A 21,163-nucleotide genomic window follows, 5' to 3' on the forward strand; every position below is an offset into this window, starting at 1 on the left:
GGGGAGGTTTAATCCTTGTAGATCTCATTAGTGCAGGGATCTCTACTATGGACATTACTATGGTGAGGTTTAATCCATGTAGATCTCATTAGTGCAGGGATCTCTACTGTGGATATTACTATGGTGAGGTTTAATCCTTGTAGATCTCATTAGTGCAGGGATCTCTACTGTGGATATTACTATGGTGAGGTTTAATCCTTGTAGATCTCATTAGTGCAGGGATCTCTACTGTGGATATTACTATGGTGAGGTCTAATCCTTGTAGATCTCATTAGCGCAGGGATCTCTACTATGGATATTACTCTGGTGAGGTTTAATCCTTGTAGATCTCATTAGTGCAGGGATCTCCTCTGTGGATATTACTATGGTGAGGTCTAATCCTTGTGGATCTCATTAGTGCAGGGATCTCTATTATGGATATTACTATGGTGAGGTTTAATCCTTGTAGATCTCATTAGTGCAGGGATCTCTACTGTGGATATTACTATGGTGAGGTTTAATCCTTGTAGATCTCATTAGTGCAGGGATCTCTACTGTGGATATTTCTATGGTGAGGTTTAATCCTTGTAGATCTCATTAGTGCAGGGATCTCTACTGTGGATATTACTATGGTGAGGTTTAATCCTTGTAGATCTCATTAGTGCAGGGATCTCCTCTGTGGATATTACTATGGTGAGGTCTAATCCTTGTGGATCTCATTAGTGCAGGGATCTCTACTGTGGATATTTCTATGGTGAGGTTTAATCCTTGTAGATCTCATTAGTGCAGGGATCTCTACTGTGGATATTACATGGTGAGGTTTAATCCTTGTAGATCTGATTAGTGCAGGGATCTCCTCTGTGGATATTACTATGGTGAGGTTTAATCCTTGTAGATCTCATTAGTGCAGGGATCTCTACTATGGATATTACTATGGTGAGGTTTAATCCTTGTGGATCTCATTAGTGCAGGGATCTCTACTGTGGATATTTCTATGGTGAGGTTTAATCCTTGTAGATCTCATTAGTGCAGGGATCTCTACTGTGGATATTACTATGGTGAGGTTTAATCCTTGTAGATCTCATTAGTGCAGGGATCTCCTCTGTGGATATTACTATGGTGAGGTCTAATCCTTGTGGATCTCATTAGTGCAGGGATCTCTACTGTGGATATTTCTATGGTGAGGTTTAATCCTTGTAGATCTCATTAGTGCAGGGATCTCTACTGTGGATATTACATGGTGAGGTTTAATCCTTGTAGATCTCATTAGTGCAGGGATCTCCTCTGGGGATATTACTATGGTGAGGTTTAATCCTTGTAGATCTCATTAGTGCAGGGATCTCTACTATGGATATTACTATGGTGAGGTTTAATCCTTGTAGATCTCATTAGTGCAGGGATCTCTACTGTGGACATTACTATGGTGAGGTTTAATCCTTGTAGATCTCATTAGTGCAGGGATCTCTACTATGGATATTACTATGGTGAGGTTTAATCCTTGTAGATCTCTTTAGTGCAGGGATCTCTACTGTGGATATTACATGGCGAGGTTTAATCCTTGTAGATCTCATTAGTGCAGGGATCTCTACTATGGATATTACATGGTGAGGTTTAATCCTTGTAGATCTCATTAGTGCAGGGATCTCTACTGTGGATATTACTATGGTGAGGTTTAATCCTTGTAGATCTCATTAGTGCAGGGATCTCTACTGTGGACATTACTATGGTGAGGTTTAATCCTTGTAGATCTCATTAGTGCAGGGATCTCCTCTGTGGATATTACTATGGTGAGGTTTAATCCTTGTAGATCTCATTAGTGCAGGGATCTCTATTATGGATATTACTATGGTGAGGTTTAATCCTTGTAGATCTCATTAGTGCAGGGATCTCTACTGTGGATATTACATGGTGAGGTTTAATACTTGTAGATCTCATTAGTGCAGGGATCTCCTCTGTGGATATTACTATGGTGAGGTTTAATCCTTGTAGATCTCATTAGTGCAGGGATCTCTACTATGGATATTACTATGGTGAGGTTTAATCCTTGTAGATCTCATTAGTGCAGGGATCTCTACTGTGGACATTACTATGGTGAGGTTTAATCCTTGTAGATCTCATTAGTGCAGGGATCTCTACTATGGATATTACTATGGTGAGGTTTAATCCTTGTAGATCTCATTAGTGCAGGGATCTCTACTGTGGATATTACTATGGTGAGGTTTAATCCTTGTAGATCTCTTTAGTGCATGGATCTCTACTGTGGATATTACTATGGTGAGGTTTAATCCTTGTAGATCTCATTAGTGCAGGGATCTCTACTATGGATATTACATGGTGAGGTTTAATCCTTGTAGATCTCATTAGTGCAGGGATCTCTACTGTGGATATTACTATGGTGAGGTTTAATCCTTGTAGATCTCATTAGCGCAGGGATCTCTACTGTGGATATTACTATGGTGAGGTTTAATCCTTGTAGATCTCATTAGTGCAGAGATCTCTACTGTGGATATTACTCTGGTGAGGTTTAATCCTTGTAGATCTCATTAGTGCAGGGATCTCTACTGTGGATATTACTATGGTGAGGTTTATTCCTTGTAGATCTCATTAGTGCAGGGATCTCTACTGTGGATATTACTATGGTGAGGTTTAATCCTTGTAGATCTCATTAGTGCAGGGATCTCTACTGTGGATATTACTAGGGTCAGGTTTAATCCTTGTAGATCTCATTAGTGCAGGGATCTCTACTGTGGATATTACTAGGGTCAGGTTTAATCCTTGTAGATCTCATTAGTGCAGGGATCTCTACTGTGGATATTACTAGGGTCAGGTTTAATCCTTGTAGATCTCATTAGTGCAGGGATCTCTACTGTGGATATTACTAGGGTCAGGTTAGGGTACCTGTATTTGGGCTGATGGTGAATGCTCCATTTTCATTTCCACTCAGGATACTGTAGCTGATCCTTCCAGAGGAGCCCCCATTGTGTGTGGCTTTCACAGATCCAACCACGGAACCTATAACAGATGAGTGTAAGCTTTCAGTAATACAGGAGAGCGGACTATAAGTGACCGCAACCTAAGGACCAACACCGGGAATGTCTGCAACTAAAGGAGGCCTCTAAGCTGTGCTGCTTTATTGGAGCATCATGCAGCTGCTTAATGGGGCCTCTACCTCCACAGCTACTTAAGGCCTCATGCACGCCACAGTATTTTTTCACGGTCCGCAAAACGGGGGTCCGTAGGTCCGTAATCCGTGACCGTTTTTCCGTCCGTGGGTCTTCCTTGATTTTTGGAGGCTCCACAGACATAAAAATAAAGTCGTTTTGGTGTCCGCCTGGCCGTGCGGAGCCAAACGGATCCGTCCTGAATTACAATGCAAGTCAATGGGGACGGATCCATTTGACGTTGACACAATATGGTGCAATTGCAAACGGATCCGTCCCCATTGACTTTCAATGTAAAGTCTGGAGTTCTTTTATACCATCAGATCAGAGTTTTCTCCAATCCGATGGTATATTTTAACTTGAAGCGTCCCCATCACCATGGGAACGCCTCTATGTTAGAATATACCATCGGATTTGAGTTACATTGTGAAAACTCAGATCCGGCAGTATATTCTAACACAGAGGCATTCCCATGGTGATGGGGACGCTTCAGGTTAGAATATACTACGAACTGTGTACATGACTGCCCCCTGCTGCCTGGCAGACCCCCCCCCCCCCCTGTGTTTAACTCATTGGTGGCCAGTGCTTCCGGCCCCCCCTCCTTCCCCTGTAGTTAACACATTGGTGGCCAGTGCGGCCGGCCCCCCCTCCCTCCCCTGTAGTTAACACATTGGTGGCCAGTGCGGCCGGCCCCCCCTCCCTCCCCTGTAGTTAACACATTGGTGGCCAGTGCGGCCGGCCCCCCCTCCCTCCCCTGTAGTTAACACATTGGTGGCCAGTGCGGCCGGCCCCCCCTCCCTCCCCTGTAGTTAACACATTGGTGGCCAGTGCGGCAGACCACCCCTCCCTCCCCTGTAGTTAACACATTGGTGGCCAGTGCGACGGGCCCCCCTCCCTCCCCTGTAGTTAACACATTGGTGGCCAGTGCGGCCGGCCCCCCCTCCCTCCCCTGTAGTTAACACATTGGTGGCCAGTGCGGCAGACCCCCCTCCCTCCCCTGTAGTTAACACATTGGTGGCCAGTGCGGCCGGACCCCCTCCCTCCCCTGTAGTTAACACATTGCTGGCCAGTGCGGCCGGCCCCCCCTCCCTCCCCTGTAGTTAACACATTGGTGGCCAGTGCGGCAGACCCCCCTCCCTCCCCTGTAGTTAACACATTGGTGGCCAGTGCGGCCGGACCCCCTCCCTCCCCTGTAGTTAACACATTGCTGGCCAGTGCGGCCGCCCCCCCCTCCCTCCCCTGTAGTTAACACATTGGTGGCCAGTGCGGCAGACCCCCCTCCCTCCCCTGTAGTTAACACATTGGTGGCCAGTGCGGCCGGACCCCCTCCCTCCCCTGTAGTTAACACATTGGTGGCCAGTGCAGCAGACCCCCCTCCCTCCCCTGTAGTTAACTCATTGGTGGCCAGTGCGGCCGGACCCCCTCCCTCCCCTGTAGTTAACACATTGGTGGCCAGTGGGCCCTCTCCCCTCCCTCCCCCTCCTAATTAAAATCTCACCCCCTATCATTTGTGGCAGTGGAGAGTACCGATCGGAGGCCCAGTGTAATCGCTGGGGCTCCATCGGTAACCATGGCGACCAGGACACTACTGCAGCCCCGGTTGCCATGGTTACTTAGCAATATTAGAAGCATCATACTTACCTGCTGCGCTGTCTGTGACCGGCCGGGAGCTCCTCCTACTGGTAAGTGACAGATCATTAAGCAATGCGCCGTACAGACCTGTCACTTACCAGTAAGAGGAGCTCCCGGTCACAGACAGCGCAGGTAAGTATGATGCTTCTAAAAATTGCTAAGTAACCATGGCAACCGGGACTGCAGTAGTGTCCTGGTTGCCATGGCTACCTATGGAGCCCCAGCGATTAAACTGGGACTCCGATCGGTACTCTCCACTGCCACCAATGATAGGGGGGGAGATTTTTATTAGAAGGAGGAGGGAGGGGAGAGGGCCCACTGGCCACCAATGAGTTAACTACAGGGGAGGGAGGGGTGGGCCCACTGGCCACCAATGAGTTAACTACAGGGGAGGGAGGGGGGGCCGGCCGCACTGGCCACCAATGAGTTAACTACAGGGGAGGGGGGGCCGGCCGCACTGGCCACCAATGTGTTAACTACAGGGGAGGGAGGGGGGGCCGGCCGCACTGGCCACCAATGAGTTAACTACAGGGGAGGGAGGGGGGGCCGGCCGCACTGGCCACCAATGAGTTAACTACAGGGGAGGGAGGGGGGGCCGGCCGCACTGGCCACCAATGTGTTAACTAAGGGGAGGGAGGGGGGGCCGGCCGCACTGGCCACCAATGTGTTAACTACAGGGGAGGGAGGGGGGGGTCTGCCGCACTGGCCACCAATGAGTTAACTACAGGGGAGTGAGGGGGTCTGCCGCACTGGCCACCAATGTGTTAACTACAGGGGGGGTCTGCCGGGGGCAGTCATGTACACAGTTCTTTTAGTATATTCTAACCTTAAGCGTCCCCATCACCATGGGAACGCCTCTGTGTTAGAATATACTGTCGGATCTGAGTTTTCACGAAGTGAAAACTCAGCTCTGAAAAAGCTTTTATTCAGACGGATCTGCGGTTCCATCTGTGTAAAAGTAGACTACGGCTACGGATCACGGACACGGATGCCAATCTTGTGTGCATCAGTGTTTTTTCACGGACCCATTGACTTAAATGGGTCCGTGAACCGTTGTCCGTCAAAAAAATAGGACAGGTCCTATTTTTTGGACGGACAGGAAACACGAATCACGGATGCGGCTGCAAAACGGTGCATTTTCTGATTTTTCCACGGACCCATTGAAAGTCAATGGGTCAGCGAAAAAAAAAAACGGAAAACGGCACAACGGCCACGGATGCACACAACGGTCATGTGCATGAGGCCTAAAGGAGATCTCTAGCTTCATAACAGGTCATAACCCTACACAACTGGATAAAGGGGGACACTGCCTGTGCAACTATACATTCATCTCCTTCAACCCTTTACTCCACCCTGCCCATTGCTCCATTCTGCCTATTACTGTACTCTGCTTATTACTGTACTCTGCTTATTACTGTACTCTGCTTATTACTGTACTCTGCTTATTACTCGCTCTGGTCATTATTTTACCCATTACTCTGTTCTACCTATTAATTTACTCTGCCCATTACTCTACCCTGCCCAATACTCCTCTCAGCCCATTACTATAATCTGCTCATTATTTTTCTCTACCAATTAGTATCCTTCACGCATTGTTATACTCAGCCTATTACTCTATTCTACCCATTACTCTATTCATTACTTTACCCATTGCTGGACTTCACCCATTACTCTACTCTTCCCATTGATGTACTTTACCCATTACATTACTCTGGCTATTTTTTTACTCTTCCTATTACTTTGCCATTTACCACTTTTATACTTTACTGATCGCCGCGCTCTACCCATCGCCGCGCTCTACCCATCGCCGCACTCTACATATCGCCACACTCTACCCATCGCCACACTCTACCCATCGCCACCCTCTACCCATCGCCACCCTCTACCCATCGCCACCCTCTACCCATCGCCACCCTCTACCCATCGCCACCCTCTACCCATCGCCACACTCTACCCATCGCCACACTCTACCCATCGCCACACTCTACCCATCGCCGCACTCTACCCATCGCCGCACTCTACCCATCGCCGCACTCTACCCATCGCCACACTCTACCCATCGCCGCACTCTACCCATCGCCGCACTCTACCCATCGCCACACTCTTGTTGAGCACTGACCTGTAGTAAATAGGCACACTCATACCGTTACCACAGTGAATATTCACTTACCATGCTGACTATTCTCAGATATGCTGAACTCATTGGCATCCCTTGGAAATCTCGGACCCCGTGCCGCCTCCTCTCGGACATATATAATAAGAACAGCAGTGGTGGACAGTGGTGGCTCACCCAGATCTGACGCCTGTACAAAAACAGTGCGTTCCCGTGGGCTCATGCTATCCAGAGGTTCTAGAAGTCGTACTTCACCAGTATAAGGGTCTACAGAAAAACGTCCTGTTCCAGAAGGTGGTGCCAGCCTGTATAAGATGGAAGCATTGGCACCAGCATCCTTGTCTTCTGCTCTCATTGCAGCCAAAGTCCTCTTTACAGGGGTATTACGAGACAGATTCAGGTGAAATGGGCTACGTAGAAATGTTGGAGGATTGTCATTAACATCCTTTACTATAACTGTCACACTAGCTTCTGAACTGCGTGGTCCAGATGGATCAGAATCCATCACCCATGCCAAGAAGGTATATGCAGCCCGCCGCTCACGATCAAGCTGAATGGCTGTTGTGATATGCCCAGTAAGAGAGTCAATATGGAAAGCTCCCTGAGTCCCATTAGAGAGATGGAATGTAGTTCGGCCATTGGGACCATAATCAGGATCAAGGGCGTTCAGTTTCAGAACTAAACTTCCAACTGCGGCATCTTCAGGAAGTTCTGCATTAAAAGATGACGTGGAAAAGGTGGGGGTGTTGTCATTCAGATCTAGCACGGACACAGAGATAGTGCTGGAGGCAGTGAGGGAGGGATCCCCGGAATCATGGACTATCACAGTCAGCCGGTACTCTGACACTGACTCTCGGTCTAGTGCTCGAGATGTGGAGAGGGCTCCTGTAGTAGGATCTAATGAGAAGTCTTGTGATGGATCACCATCTGCAATGAAAGTTCATATACGTGACTTTACCTCTTCCAGTAATGTCATGGGAGTCAATGATAAAGAGAGTCATGTACAGCCTTCATTATATAAATCAACAAAATGTCTAATTATGGTCATTCCTACAGTATGTTAAGTATGCGCAGTAGAAGTGAAGGATGTGCGAAGGTCTCAGGGACACTCACCTTTCAGATGATACTGGAGTTGTCCATTGCTTCCCATGTCTGGGTCCCAGGCTTTGAGGACACATAGTGTCATTGGCTCCTGATTCTCAGGAACTTCAAGGAAAATTCCATCACTCTCAAATACAGGAGCATTGTCATTCTCATCCCTAACAGTGACATATATCCGGACCTCAGACACCTTTGGTGGGGAACCTCCGTCCCGTGCGTAAGCTGCAACAAATGATGGGATATAAGGTCAATGCATCTGTTATCTCTAGAGGTGTTCTGATTGTTGGCTGTGGTGTAATAGTATATGTACCTGTCAATTTGTACTTGTCTTTTTTCTCTCGGTCAAGTGGCATTTTGGTGGTAAGGATTCCGCTTTGAGGATCAAGTGAAAATTCATCCCCAGTAACCCCTCCATAGGTGACTTGTCCTCCAGGGCCTACGATCATTAAAGTACATTAAAGGTTGACATTGAGATCCCAGTTGCCTCCATTTCACCTCTTAGCTTCCTCTACTCACCCAGATCTCTGTCCACCGCTTGGAGTCTGAGGACAGTTGTGCCGGCTGCCTGATTTTCCTTGATGTTGCCTTCATACTGTGTTTTCTCAAAGGTGGGAATATCATCATTTACATCAAGAACTGAAACGGTAAGAGTCTGTGTGCTGGATAAGCGTGGAGAACCATAATCCATCACTACCAGAGTTAGGTTATATCCAGCTGTCTCTTCACGGTCTAATGCTCTCACCACAGACAAAGAACCTGAAGAAAAAGCAGTAAGCACCAGGAATGTGTTAATATAACCACCATCGTTGCAATCAGCTTCACCACTTCAGAATTCTAGTAGAACACTACTACTCTGTACAGATGACACCAACACAGAAATCACAAACACTACTAAACCTAACCCAGTACAACCATCAGTCTGACCTTTCCCAATCCTATCTTATGGAATGCCAACACTGCTACAAGCATCCACATCACAGAGATCACACACTGCTACAACCATCTATATCACAGAGATCACACACTGCTACAACCATCCACATCACAGAGATCACACACTGCTACAACCATCCACATCACAGAGATCACACACTGCTACAACCATCCACATCACAGGGATCACACACTGCTACAAGCATCCACATCACAGAGATCACACACTGCTACAACCATCCACATCACAGAGATCACACACTGCTACAACCATCCACATCACAGAGATCACACACTGCTACAACCATCCACATCACAGGGATCACACACTGCTACAACCATCCACATCACAGAGATCACACACTGCTACAACCATCCACATCACAGGGGTCACACACTGCTACAACCATCCACATCACAGAGATCACACACTGCTACAACCATCTATATCACAGAGATCACACACTGCTACAACCATCTATATCACAGAGATCACACACTGCTACAACCATCCACATCACAGAGATCCCACACTGCTACAACCATCCACATCACAGGGATCACACACTGCTACAACCATCCACATCACAGGGATCACACACTGCTACAACCATCTATATCACAGGGATCACACACTGCTACAACCATCCACATCACAGAGATCACACACTGCTACAACCATCTATATCACAGGGATCACACACTGCTACAACCATCTATATCACAGAGATCACACACTGCTACAATCATCCACATCACAGAGATCACACACTGCTACAACCATCCACATCACAGAGATCACACACTGCTACAACCATCCACATCACAGGGATCACACACTGCTACAACCATCCACATCACAGGGATCACACACTGCTACAACCATCCACATCACAGAGATCACACACTGCTACAACCATCCACATCACAGAGATCACACACTGCTACAACCATCCACATCACAGGGATCACACACTGCTACAACCATCCACATCACAGAGATCACACCCTGCTACAATCATCCACATCACAGAGATCACACACTGCTACAACCATCCACATCACAGAGATCACACACTGCTACAACCATCCACATCACAGAGATCACACACTGCTACAACCATCCACATCACAGGGATCACACACTGCTACAAGCATCCACATCACAGAGATCACACACTGCTACAACCATCCACATCACAGAGATCACACACTGCTACAACCATCTATATCACAGAGATCACACACTGCTACAACCATCTATATCACAGGGATCACACACTGCTACAACCATCTATATCACAGGGATAACACGCTGCTACAACCATCCACATCACAGAGATCACACACTGCTACAACCATCTATATCACAGAGATCACACACTGCTACAACCATCCACATCACAGAGATCACACACTGCTACAACCATCTATATCACAGAGATCACACACTGCTACAACCATCCACATCACAGGGATCACACACTGCTACAACCATCTATATCACAGGGATCCCACACTGCTACAACCATCCACATCACAGGGATCACACACTGCTACAACCATCCACATCACAGAGATCACACACTGCTACAACCATCCACATCACAGAGATCACACACTGCTACAACCATCCACATCACAGAGATCACACACTGCTACAACCATCCACATCACAGAGATCACACACTGCTACAACCATCCACATCACAGAGATCACACACTGCTACAACCATCCACATCACAGAGATCACACACTGCTACAACCATCCACATCACAGAGATCACACACTGCTACAAGCATCCAAATCACAGGGATCACACACTGCTACAACCATCCACATCACAGGGATCACACACTGCTACAACCATCCACATCACAGGGATCACACACTGCTACAACCATCCACATCACAGGGATCACACACTGCTACAACCATCCACATCACAGAGATCACACACTGCTACAATCATCCACATCACAGAGATCACACACTGCTACAACCATCCACATCACAGAGATCACACACTGCTACAACCATCCACATCACAGAGATCACACACTGCTACAACCATCCACATCACAGGGATCACACACTGCTACAAGCATCCACATCACAGAGATCACACACTGCTACAAGCATCCACATCACAGAGATCACACACTGCTACAACCATCCACATCACAGAGATCACACACTGCTACAAGCATCCACATCACAGAGATCACACACTGCTACAAGCATCCACATCACAGAGATCACACACTGCTACAACCATCCACATCTCAGAGATCACACACTACTACAACCATCTATATCACAGGGATCACACACTGCTACAACCATCTATATCACAGAGATCACACACTGCTACAACCATCCACATCACAGAGATCACACACTGCTACAACTATCCACATCTCAGAGATCACACACTACTACAACCATCTATATCACAGGGATCACACACTGCTACAATCATCCACATCACAGAGATCACACACTGCTACAACCATCCACATCACAGAGATCACACACTGCTACAAGCATCTATATCACAGAGATCACACACTGCTACAAGCATCCACATCACAGATATCACACACTGCTACAACCATCCACATCACAGAGATCACACACTGCTACAACCATCCACATCACAGGGATCACACACTACTACAACCATCTATATCACAGGGATCACACACTGCTACAACCATCTATATCACAGAGATCACACACTGCTACAACCATCCACATCACAGAGATCACACACTGCTACAACCATCTATATCACAGGGATCACACACTGCTACAACCATCCACATCACAGAGATCACACGCTGCTACAACCATCTATATCACAGAGATCACACACTGCTACAACCATCCACATCACAGAGATCACACACTGCTACAAGCATCTATATCACAGAGATCACACACTGCTACAAGCATCTACATCACAGAGATCACACACTGCTACAACCATGTATATCACAGGGATCACACACTGCTACAAGCATCCACATCACAGATATCACACACTGCTACAACCATCCACATCACAGAGATCACACACTGCTACAACCATCCACATCACAGGGATCACACACTACTACAACCATCTATATCACAGGGATCACACACTGCTACAACCATCTATATCACAGAGATCACACACTGCTACAACCATCCACATCACAGAGATCACACACTGCTACAACCATCTATATCACAGGGATCACACACTGCTACAACCATCCACATCACAGAGATCACACGCTGCTACAACCATCTATATCACAGAGATCACACACTGCTACAATCATCTATATCACAGAGATCACACACTGCTACAACCATCCACATCACAGAGATCACACACTGCTACAAGCATCTATATCACAGAGATCACACACTGCTACAAGCATCTACATCACAGAGATCGCACACTGCTACAACCATCTATATCACAGGGATCACACACTGCTACAACCATCCACATCACAGAGATCACACACTGCTGCAACCATCTATATCACAGAGATCACACACTGCTACAACCATCCACATCACAGAGATCACACACTGCTACAAGCATCTATATCACAGAGATCACACACTGCTACAAGCATCTACATCACAGAGATCACACACTGCTACAACCATCTATATCACAGTGATCACACACTGCTACAACCATCCACATCACAGGGATCACACACTGCTACAACCATCCACATCACAGAGATCACACACTGCTACAACCATCCACATCACAGAGATCACACACTGCTACAAGCATCTATATCACAGGGATCACACACTGCTACAACCATCCACATCACAGAGATCACACACTGCTACAACCATCTATATTACAGAGATCACACACTGCTACAACCATCTATATCACAGAGATCACACACTGCTACAATCATCCACATCACAGAGATCACACACTGCTACAACCATCCACATCACAGAGATCACACACTGCTACAATAATCTATATCACAGAGATCACACACTGCTACAACCATCCACATCACAGAGATCACACACTGCTACAATAATCTATATCACAGGGATCACACACTGCTACAACCATCTATATCACAGAGATCACACACTGCTACAACCATCCACATCACAGAGATCACACACTGCTACAACCATCCACATCACAGAGATCACACACTGCTACAACCATCCACTATCACAGAGATCACACACTGCTACAACCATCTATATCACAGAGATCACACACTGCTACAACCATCCACATCACAGAGATCCCACACTGCTACAACCATCCACATCACAGAGATCACACACTGCTACAACCATCCACATCACAGAGATCACACACTGCTACAACCATCCACATCACAGAGATCACACACTGCTACAATAATCTATATCACAGAGATCACACACTGCTACAACCATCCACATCACAGAGATCACACACTGCTACAACCATCTATATCACAGTGATCACACACTGCTACAACCATCCACATCACAGGGATCACACACTGCTACAACCATCCACATCACAGAGATCACACACTGCTACAACCATCCACATCACAGAGATCACACACTGCTACAACCATCTATATCACAGGGATCACACACTGCTACAACCATCCACATCACAGAGATCACACACTGCTACAACCATCTATATCACAGAGATCACACACTGCTACAACCATCTATATCACAGAGATCACACACTGCTACAATCATCCACATCACAGAGATCACACACTGCTACAACCATCCACATCACAGAGATCACACACTGCTACAACCATCCACTATCACAGAGATCACACACTGCTACAACCATCTATATCACAGAGATCACACACTGCTACAACCATCCACATCACAGAGATCACACACTGCTACAACCATCCACATCACAGAGATCACACACTGCTACAACCATCTATATCACAGAGATCACACACTGCTACAACCATCCACATCACAGAGATCACACGCTGCTACAACCATCTATATCACAGGGATCACACACTGCTACAACCATGCACATCACAGGGATCACACACTGCTACAACCATCCATATCACAGAGATCACACACTGCTACAACCATCCACATCACAGAGATCACACACTGCTACAAGCATCTATATCACAGAGATCACACACTGCTACAACCATCTATATCACAGGGATCACACGCTGCTACAACCATCCACATCACAGAGATCACACACTGCTACAACCATCTATATCACAGAGATCACACACTGCTACAACCATCCACATCACAGAGATCCCACACTGCTACAACCATCCACATCACAGAGATCACACACTGCTACAACCATCCACATCACAGAGATCACACACTGCTACAACCATCCACATCACAGAGATCACACACTGCTACAACCATCCACATCACAGAGATCACACACTGCTACAACCATCCACATCACAGAGATCACACACTGCTACAATAATCTATATCACAGAGATCACACACTGCTACAACCATCCACATCACAGAGATCACACACTGCTACAATAATCTATATCACAGAGATCACACACTGCTGCAACCATCCACATCACAGAGATCACACACTGCTAAAAGCATCCACATCACAGAGATCACACACTGCTACAACCATCTATATCACAGAGATCACACACTGCTACAACCATCTATATCACAGAGATCACACACTGCTACAACCATCCACATCACAGAGATCACACACTGCTACAACCATCTATATCACAGAGATCACACACTGCTACAACCATCCACATCTCAGAGATCACACACTGCTACAACCATCTATATCACAGGGATCACACACTGCTACAATCATCCACATCACAGAGATCACACACTGCTACAACCATCCACATCACAGAGATCACACACTGCTACAAGCATCTATATCACAGAGATCACACACTGCTACAACCATCCACATCACAGAGATCCCACACTGCTACAACCATCCACATTACAGAGATCACACACTGCTACAACCATCCACATCACAGAGATCACACACTGCTACAACCATCCACATCACAGAGATCACACACTGCTACAACCATCCACATCACAGAGATCACACACTGCTACAAGCATCCACATCACAGAGATCACACACTGCTACAACCATCCACATCTCAGAGATCACACACTACTACAACCATCTATATCACAGGGATCACACACTGCTACAATCATCCACATCACAGGGATCACACACTGCTACAACCATCCACATCACAGGGATCCCACACTGCTACAACCATCCACATCACAGGGATCCCACACTGCTACAACCATCCACATCACAGGGATCCCACACTGCTACAACCATCTATATCACAGAGATCACACACTGCTACAACCATCTATATCACAGGGATCACACACTGCTACAACCATCCACATCACAGGGATTCCACACTGCTACAACCATCCACATCACAGGGATCACACACTGCTACAACCATCCGCATCACAGAGATCACACACTGCTACAACCATCCACATCACAGGGATCACACACTGCTACAACCATCCACATCACAGGGATCCCACACTGCTACAACCATCCACATCACAGAGATCACACACTGCTACAACCATCTATATCACAGAGATCACACACTGCTACAACCATCCACATCACAGAGATCACACACTGCTACAACCATCCACATCACAGGGATCACACACTGCTACAACCATCTATATCACAGGGATCCCACACTGCTACAACCATCCACATCACAGGGATCACACACTGCTACAACCATCCACATCACAGAGATCACACACTGCTACAACCATCCATATCACAGAGATCACACACTGCTACAACCATCTATATCACAGAGATCACACACTGCTACAACCATCCACATCACAGAGATCACACACTGCTACAACCATCCACATCACAGGGATCACACACTGCTACAACCATCCACATCACAGAGATCACACACTGCTACAACCATCCACATCACAGAGATCACACACTGCTACAACCATCCACATCACAGGGATCACACACTGCTACAACCATCCACATCACAGAGATCACACACTGCTACAACCATCCATAGCACAGGGATCACACACTGCTACAACCATCTATATCACAGGGATCACACACTGCTACAACCATCTATATCACAGGGATCACACACTGCTACAACCATCCACATCACAGGGATCCCACACTGCTACAACCATCCACATCACAGGGATCCCACACTGCTACAACCATCTATATCACAGAGATCACACACTGCTACAACCATCTATATCACAGGGATCACACACTGCTACAACCATCCACATCACAGGGATCCCACACTGCTACAACCATCCACATCACAGGGATCACACACTGCTACAACCATCCACATCACAGGGATCACACACTGCTACAACCATCCACATCACAGGGATCCCACACTGCTACAACCATCCACATCACAGAGATCACACACTGCTACAACCATCTATATCACAGAGATCACACACTGCTACAACCATCTATATCACAGAGATCACACACTGCTACAACCATCCACATCACAGAGATCACACACTGCTACAACCATCCACATCACAGGGACCACACACTGCTACAACCATCTATATCACAGAGATCACACACTGCTACAACCATCCACATCACAGAGATCACACACTGCTACAACCATCCACATCACAGGGATCACACACTGCTACAACCATCTATATCACAGGGATCCCACACTGCTACAACCATCCACATCACAGGGATCACACACTGCTACAACCATCCATATCACAGAGATCACACACTGCTACAACCATCTATATCACAGAGATCACACACTGCTACAACCATCTATATCACAGAGATCACACACTGCTACAACCATCCACATCACAGGGATCACACACTGCTACAACCATCCACATCACAGAGATCACACACTACTACAACCATCTATATCACAGAGATCACACACTGCTACAACCATCCACATCACAGAGATCACACACTGCTACAACCATCCACATCACAGAGATCACACACTGCTACAACCATCCACATCACAGGGATCACACACTGCTACAACCATCCACATCACAGGGATCACACACTGCTACAACCATCCACATCACAGATATCACACACTGCTACAACCATCCACATCACAGAGATCACACACTGCTACAACCATCCACATCACAGAGATCACACACTGCTACAACCATCCACATCACAGATATCACACACTGCTACAACCATCCACATCACAGAGATCACACACTGCTACAACCATCTATATCACAGAGATCACACACTGCTACAACCATCTATATCACAGGGATCACACACTGCTACAACCATCTATATCACAGAGATCACACACTGCTACAACCATCCACATCACAGGGATCACACACTGCTACAACCATCCACATCACAGAGATCACACACTGCTACAACCATCCACATCACAGAGATCACACACTGCTACAACCATCTATATCACAGAGATCACACACTGCTACAACCATCTATATCACAGAGATCACACACTGCTACAACCATCTATATCACAGAGATCACGCACTGCTACAACCATCCACATCACAGAGATCACACACTACTACAACCATCTATATCACAGAGATCACACACTGCTACAACCATCTATATCACAGGGATCACACACTGCTACAACCATCTATATCACAGAGATCACACACTGCTACAACCATCTATATCACAGAGATCACACACTGCTACAACCATCCACATCACAGGGATCACACACTGCTACAACCATCCACATCACAGAGATCACACACTACTACAACCATCTATATCACAGAGATCACACACTGCTACAACCATCTATATCACAGGGATCACACACTGCTACAACCATCTATATCACAGAGATCACACACTGCTACAACCATCCACATCACAGGGATCACACACTGCTACAACCATCCACATCACAGGGATCACACACTGCTACAACCATCCACATCACAGATATCACACACTGCTACAACCATCCACATCACAGAGATCACACACTGCTACAACCATCCACATCACAGAGATCACACACTGCTACAACCATCCACATCACAGAGATCACACACTGCTACAACCATCTATATCACAGGGATCACACACTGCTACAACCATCTATATCACAGAGATCACACACTGCTACAACCATCTATATCACAGAGATCACACACTGCTACAACCATCCACATCACAGAGATCACACACTGCTACAACCATCCACATCACAGATATCACACACTGCTACAACCATCCACATCACAGAGATCACACACTGCTACAACCATCCACATCACAGAGATCACACACTGCTACAACCATCCACATCACAGAGATCACACACTGCTACAAGAATCCACATCACAGAGATCACACACTGCTACAAGCATCCACATCACAGAGATCACACACTGCTACAACCATGTATATCACAGAGATCACACACTGCTACAACCATCTATATCACAGAGATCACACACTGCTACAACCATCCACATCACAGAGATTACACACTGCTACAACTATCCACATCTCAGAGATCACACACTACTACAACCATCTATATCACAGGGATCACACACTGCTACAATCATCCACATCACAGAGATCACACACTGCTACAACCATCCACATCACAGAGATCACACACTGCTACAACCATCTATATCACAGGGATCACACACTGCTACAACCATCTATATCACAGAGATCACACACTGCTACAACCATCTATATCACAGAGATCACACACTGCTACAACCATCCACATCACAGAGATCACACACTGCTACAACCATCCACATCACAGATATCACACACTGCTACAACCATCCACATCACAGAGATCACACACTGCTACAACCATCCACATCACAGAGATCACACACTGCTACAACCATCCACATCACAGAGATCACACACTGCTACAAGCATCCACATCACAGAGATCACACACTGCTACAAGCATCCACATCACAGAGATCACACACTGCTACAACCATGTATATCACAGAGATCACACACTGCTACAACCATCTATATCACAGAGATCACACACTGCTACAACCATCCACATCACAGAGATTACACACTGCTACAACTATCCACATCTCAGAGATCACACACTACTACAACCATCTATATCACAGGGATCACACACTGCTACAATCATCCACATCACAGAGATCACACACTGCTGCAACCATCCACATCACAGAGATCACACACTGCTACAACCATCCACATCACAGAGATCACACACTGCTACAACCATCCACATCACAGAGATCACACACTGCTACAACCATCCGCATCACAGAGATCACACACTGCTACAACCATCCACATCACAGAGATCACACACTGCTACAACCATCCACATCACAGAGATCACACACTGCTGCAACCATCCACATCACAGAGATCACACACTGCTACAACCATCCACATCACAGGGATCACACACTGCTACAACCATCCACATCACAGAGATCACACACTGCTACAACCATCTATATCACAGAGATCACACACTGCTACAACCATCCACATCACAGAGATCACACACTGCTACAACCATCTATATCACAGGGATCACACACTGCTACAACCATCTATATCACAGGGATCACACACTGCTACAACCATCTATATCACAGAGATCACACACTGCTACAACCATCTATATCACAGAGATCACACACTGCTACAACCATCTATATCACAGAGATCACACACTGCTACAACCATCTATATCACAGAGATCACACACTGCTACAACCATCTATATCACAGAGATCACACACTGCTACAATCATCCACAGCCTGGGCAGGGAGTGTGTGTGATGGACTCCACAGGGCCCTGTCATCCGCCCTGCGTATCTGATATGACAGGTCTACACAGGTATCTTAATACAATGACATGGTAAGATGCGTATGGAGGCCCCTTCACATCGCTGGCTGAACCCACCAAGAATGGCAGTCTAATGTATACAGTATGGGAAGCTTCTAACTCCCCCTGACAGATGATGAGAGAAGGATCAGGCAAAGTGAATATTTTTTCCCAATGCTTTTGTTATCCCAGTAGATAAATCTCAGCTGAAGTGCCTGGCAACAGCTTTCTCCCCATTGAATACATCTACAAATTTGGCCAAACTGAAGGTGTATGTGTATGAGGGCACAGGGAGGGGGTCAGAAGAGGCCACTGTCGACTGAACGTCCATCCTATCGACGGATATTACCTGTGCTTGGGTGAATCTGGAATCTGCCTTCCTCATTGCCTCCAGCTATCTGATAACCAATCCGCCCATTCTCTCCCAGGTCTGGGTCTTGTGCCACCAGAAAAAGGGCTGTAGATCCTACAGGAAGGTCCTCAGACAACCATACAACCGAGGGTGTAATAATGTGGGGGGTGTTGTCATTGCGATCACTAAGGAAAATTCTTGTAGTAACAGTAGTGGAACGACGTTGGCTTGCATTTAATGCACAATCTCTGGCCTCCACCATGAGCAAGTACGAAGAAACTTTTTCCCGATCCAGTGGTGTGGCTACGCTCATTACTCCTGTCTCTGCATCCAGGTGAAATACATTTTCTGCAAGTTCTGGCTCCTGACGCAGTAAGGAATATCGAACCTGACTGTTGGGGCCTGGTCCATCCCTGTCCAGGGCTTCGAAGGTGAAGACAGAAGAACCAACTTGAGCATCTTCTGCAACCACCAGTGTCAGTGGATCTTCAGGAAACATGGGGGAGTGATCATTTTTGTCCTGGACTTCGATTTCTACGAGAATCACTCGAGGTGGTAAATATACTCCAGTCACTTCTCTCGCTTCCTCAATGTTCACCCTCAGGCTGTGTCTGGGTTGAGATTCAAAATCTAGTTCTTTTACCAGAAAGATGTTACCGGTCCGGCCATCCACCATAAAGGTCCCAGTCAGGTCATCCAGTAGGGTGTAGATTGCCGAGCCATGAGGAGTTTTAGGGGAAACAGTACCCAAAAGTGATCCAGGTGGTAGTCCTTCCATTGCTGTGAGGACAATTGCACTAGGGTTAGGCTTTGCTGGGTATCTGGCAGATGGTAGAACCTGTAAAATATACACACATGATGCATAG

At 46.7% G+C, this 21,163-nt stretch overlaps 1 protein-coding gene across 1 annotated transcript in view; it reads right to left on the reverse strand.

Moving 5' to 3' along the window:
- Positions 1-21,163, reverse strand: part of DCHS1 (dachsous cadherin-related 1) — a 123,715-nt gene that overhangs the window by 22,771 nt on the left and 79,781 nt on the right. Inside the window, exons 10-15 of the mRNA XM_044288281.1 lie at positions 20,295-21,135; positions 8,503-8,742; positions 8,297-8,422; positions 7,999-8,208; positions 6,943-7,812; positions 2,878-2,991 (exon numbers count right to left, since the gene is read on the reverse strand). Coding sequence (XP_044144216.1) covers positions 2,878-2,991; positions 6,943-7,812; positions 7,999-8,208; positions 8,297-8,422; positions 8,503-8,742; positions 20,295-21,135 — 2,401 coding nt within the window. The remainder of the gene's footprint in view (positions 1-2,877; positions 2,992-6,942; positions 7,813-7,998; positions 8,209-8,296; positions 8,423-8,502; positions 8,743-20,294; positions 21,136-21,163) is intronic.

Source organism: Bufo gargarizans, chromosome 3 (genome assembly GCF_014858855.1).
Source record: "Bufo gargarizans isolate SCDJY-AF-19 chromosome 3, ASM1485885v1, whole genome shotgun sequence".
NCBI classification, from domain to species: domain Eukaryota; kingdom Metazoa; phylum Chordata; class Amphibia; order Anura; family Bufonidae; genus Bufo; species Bufo gargarizans.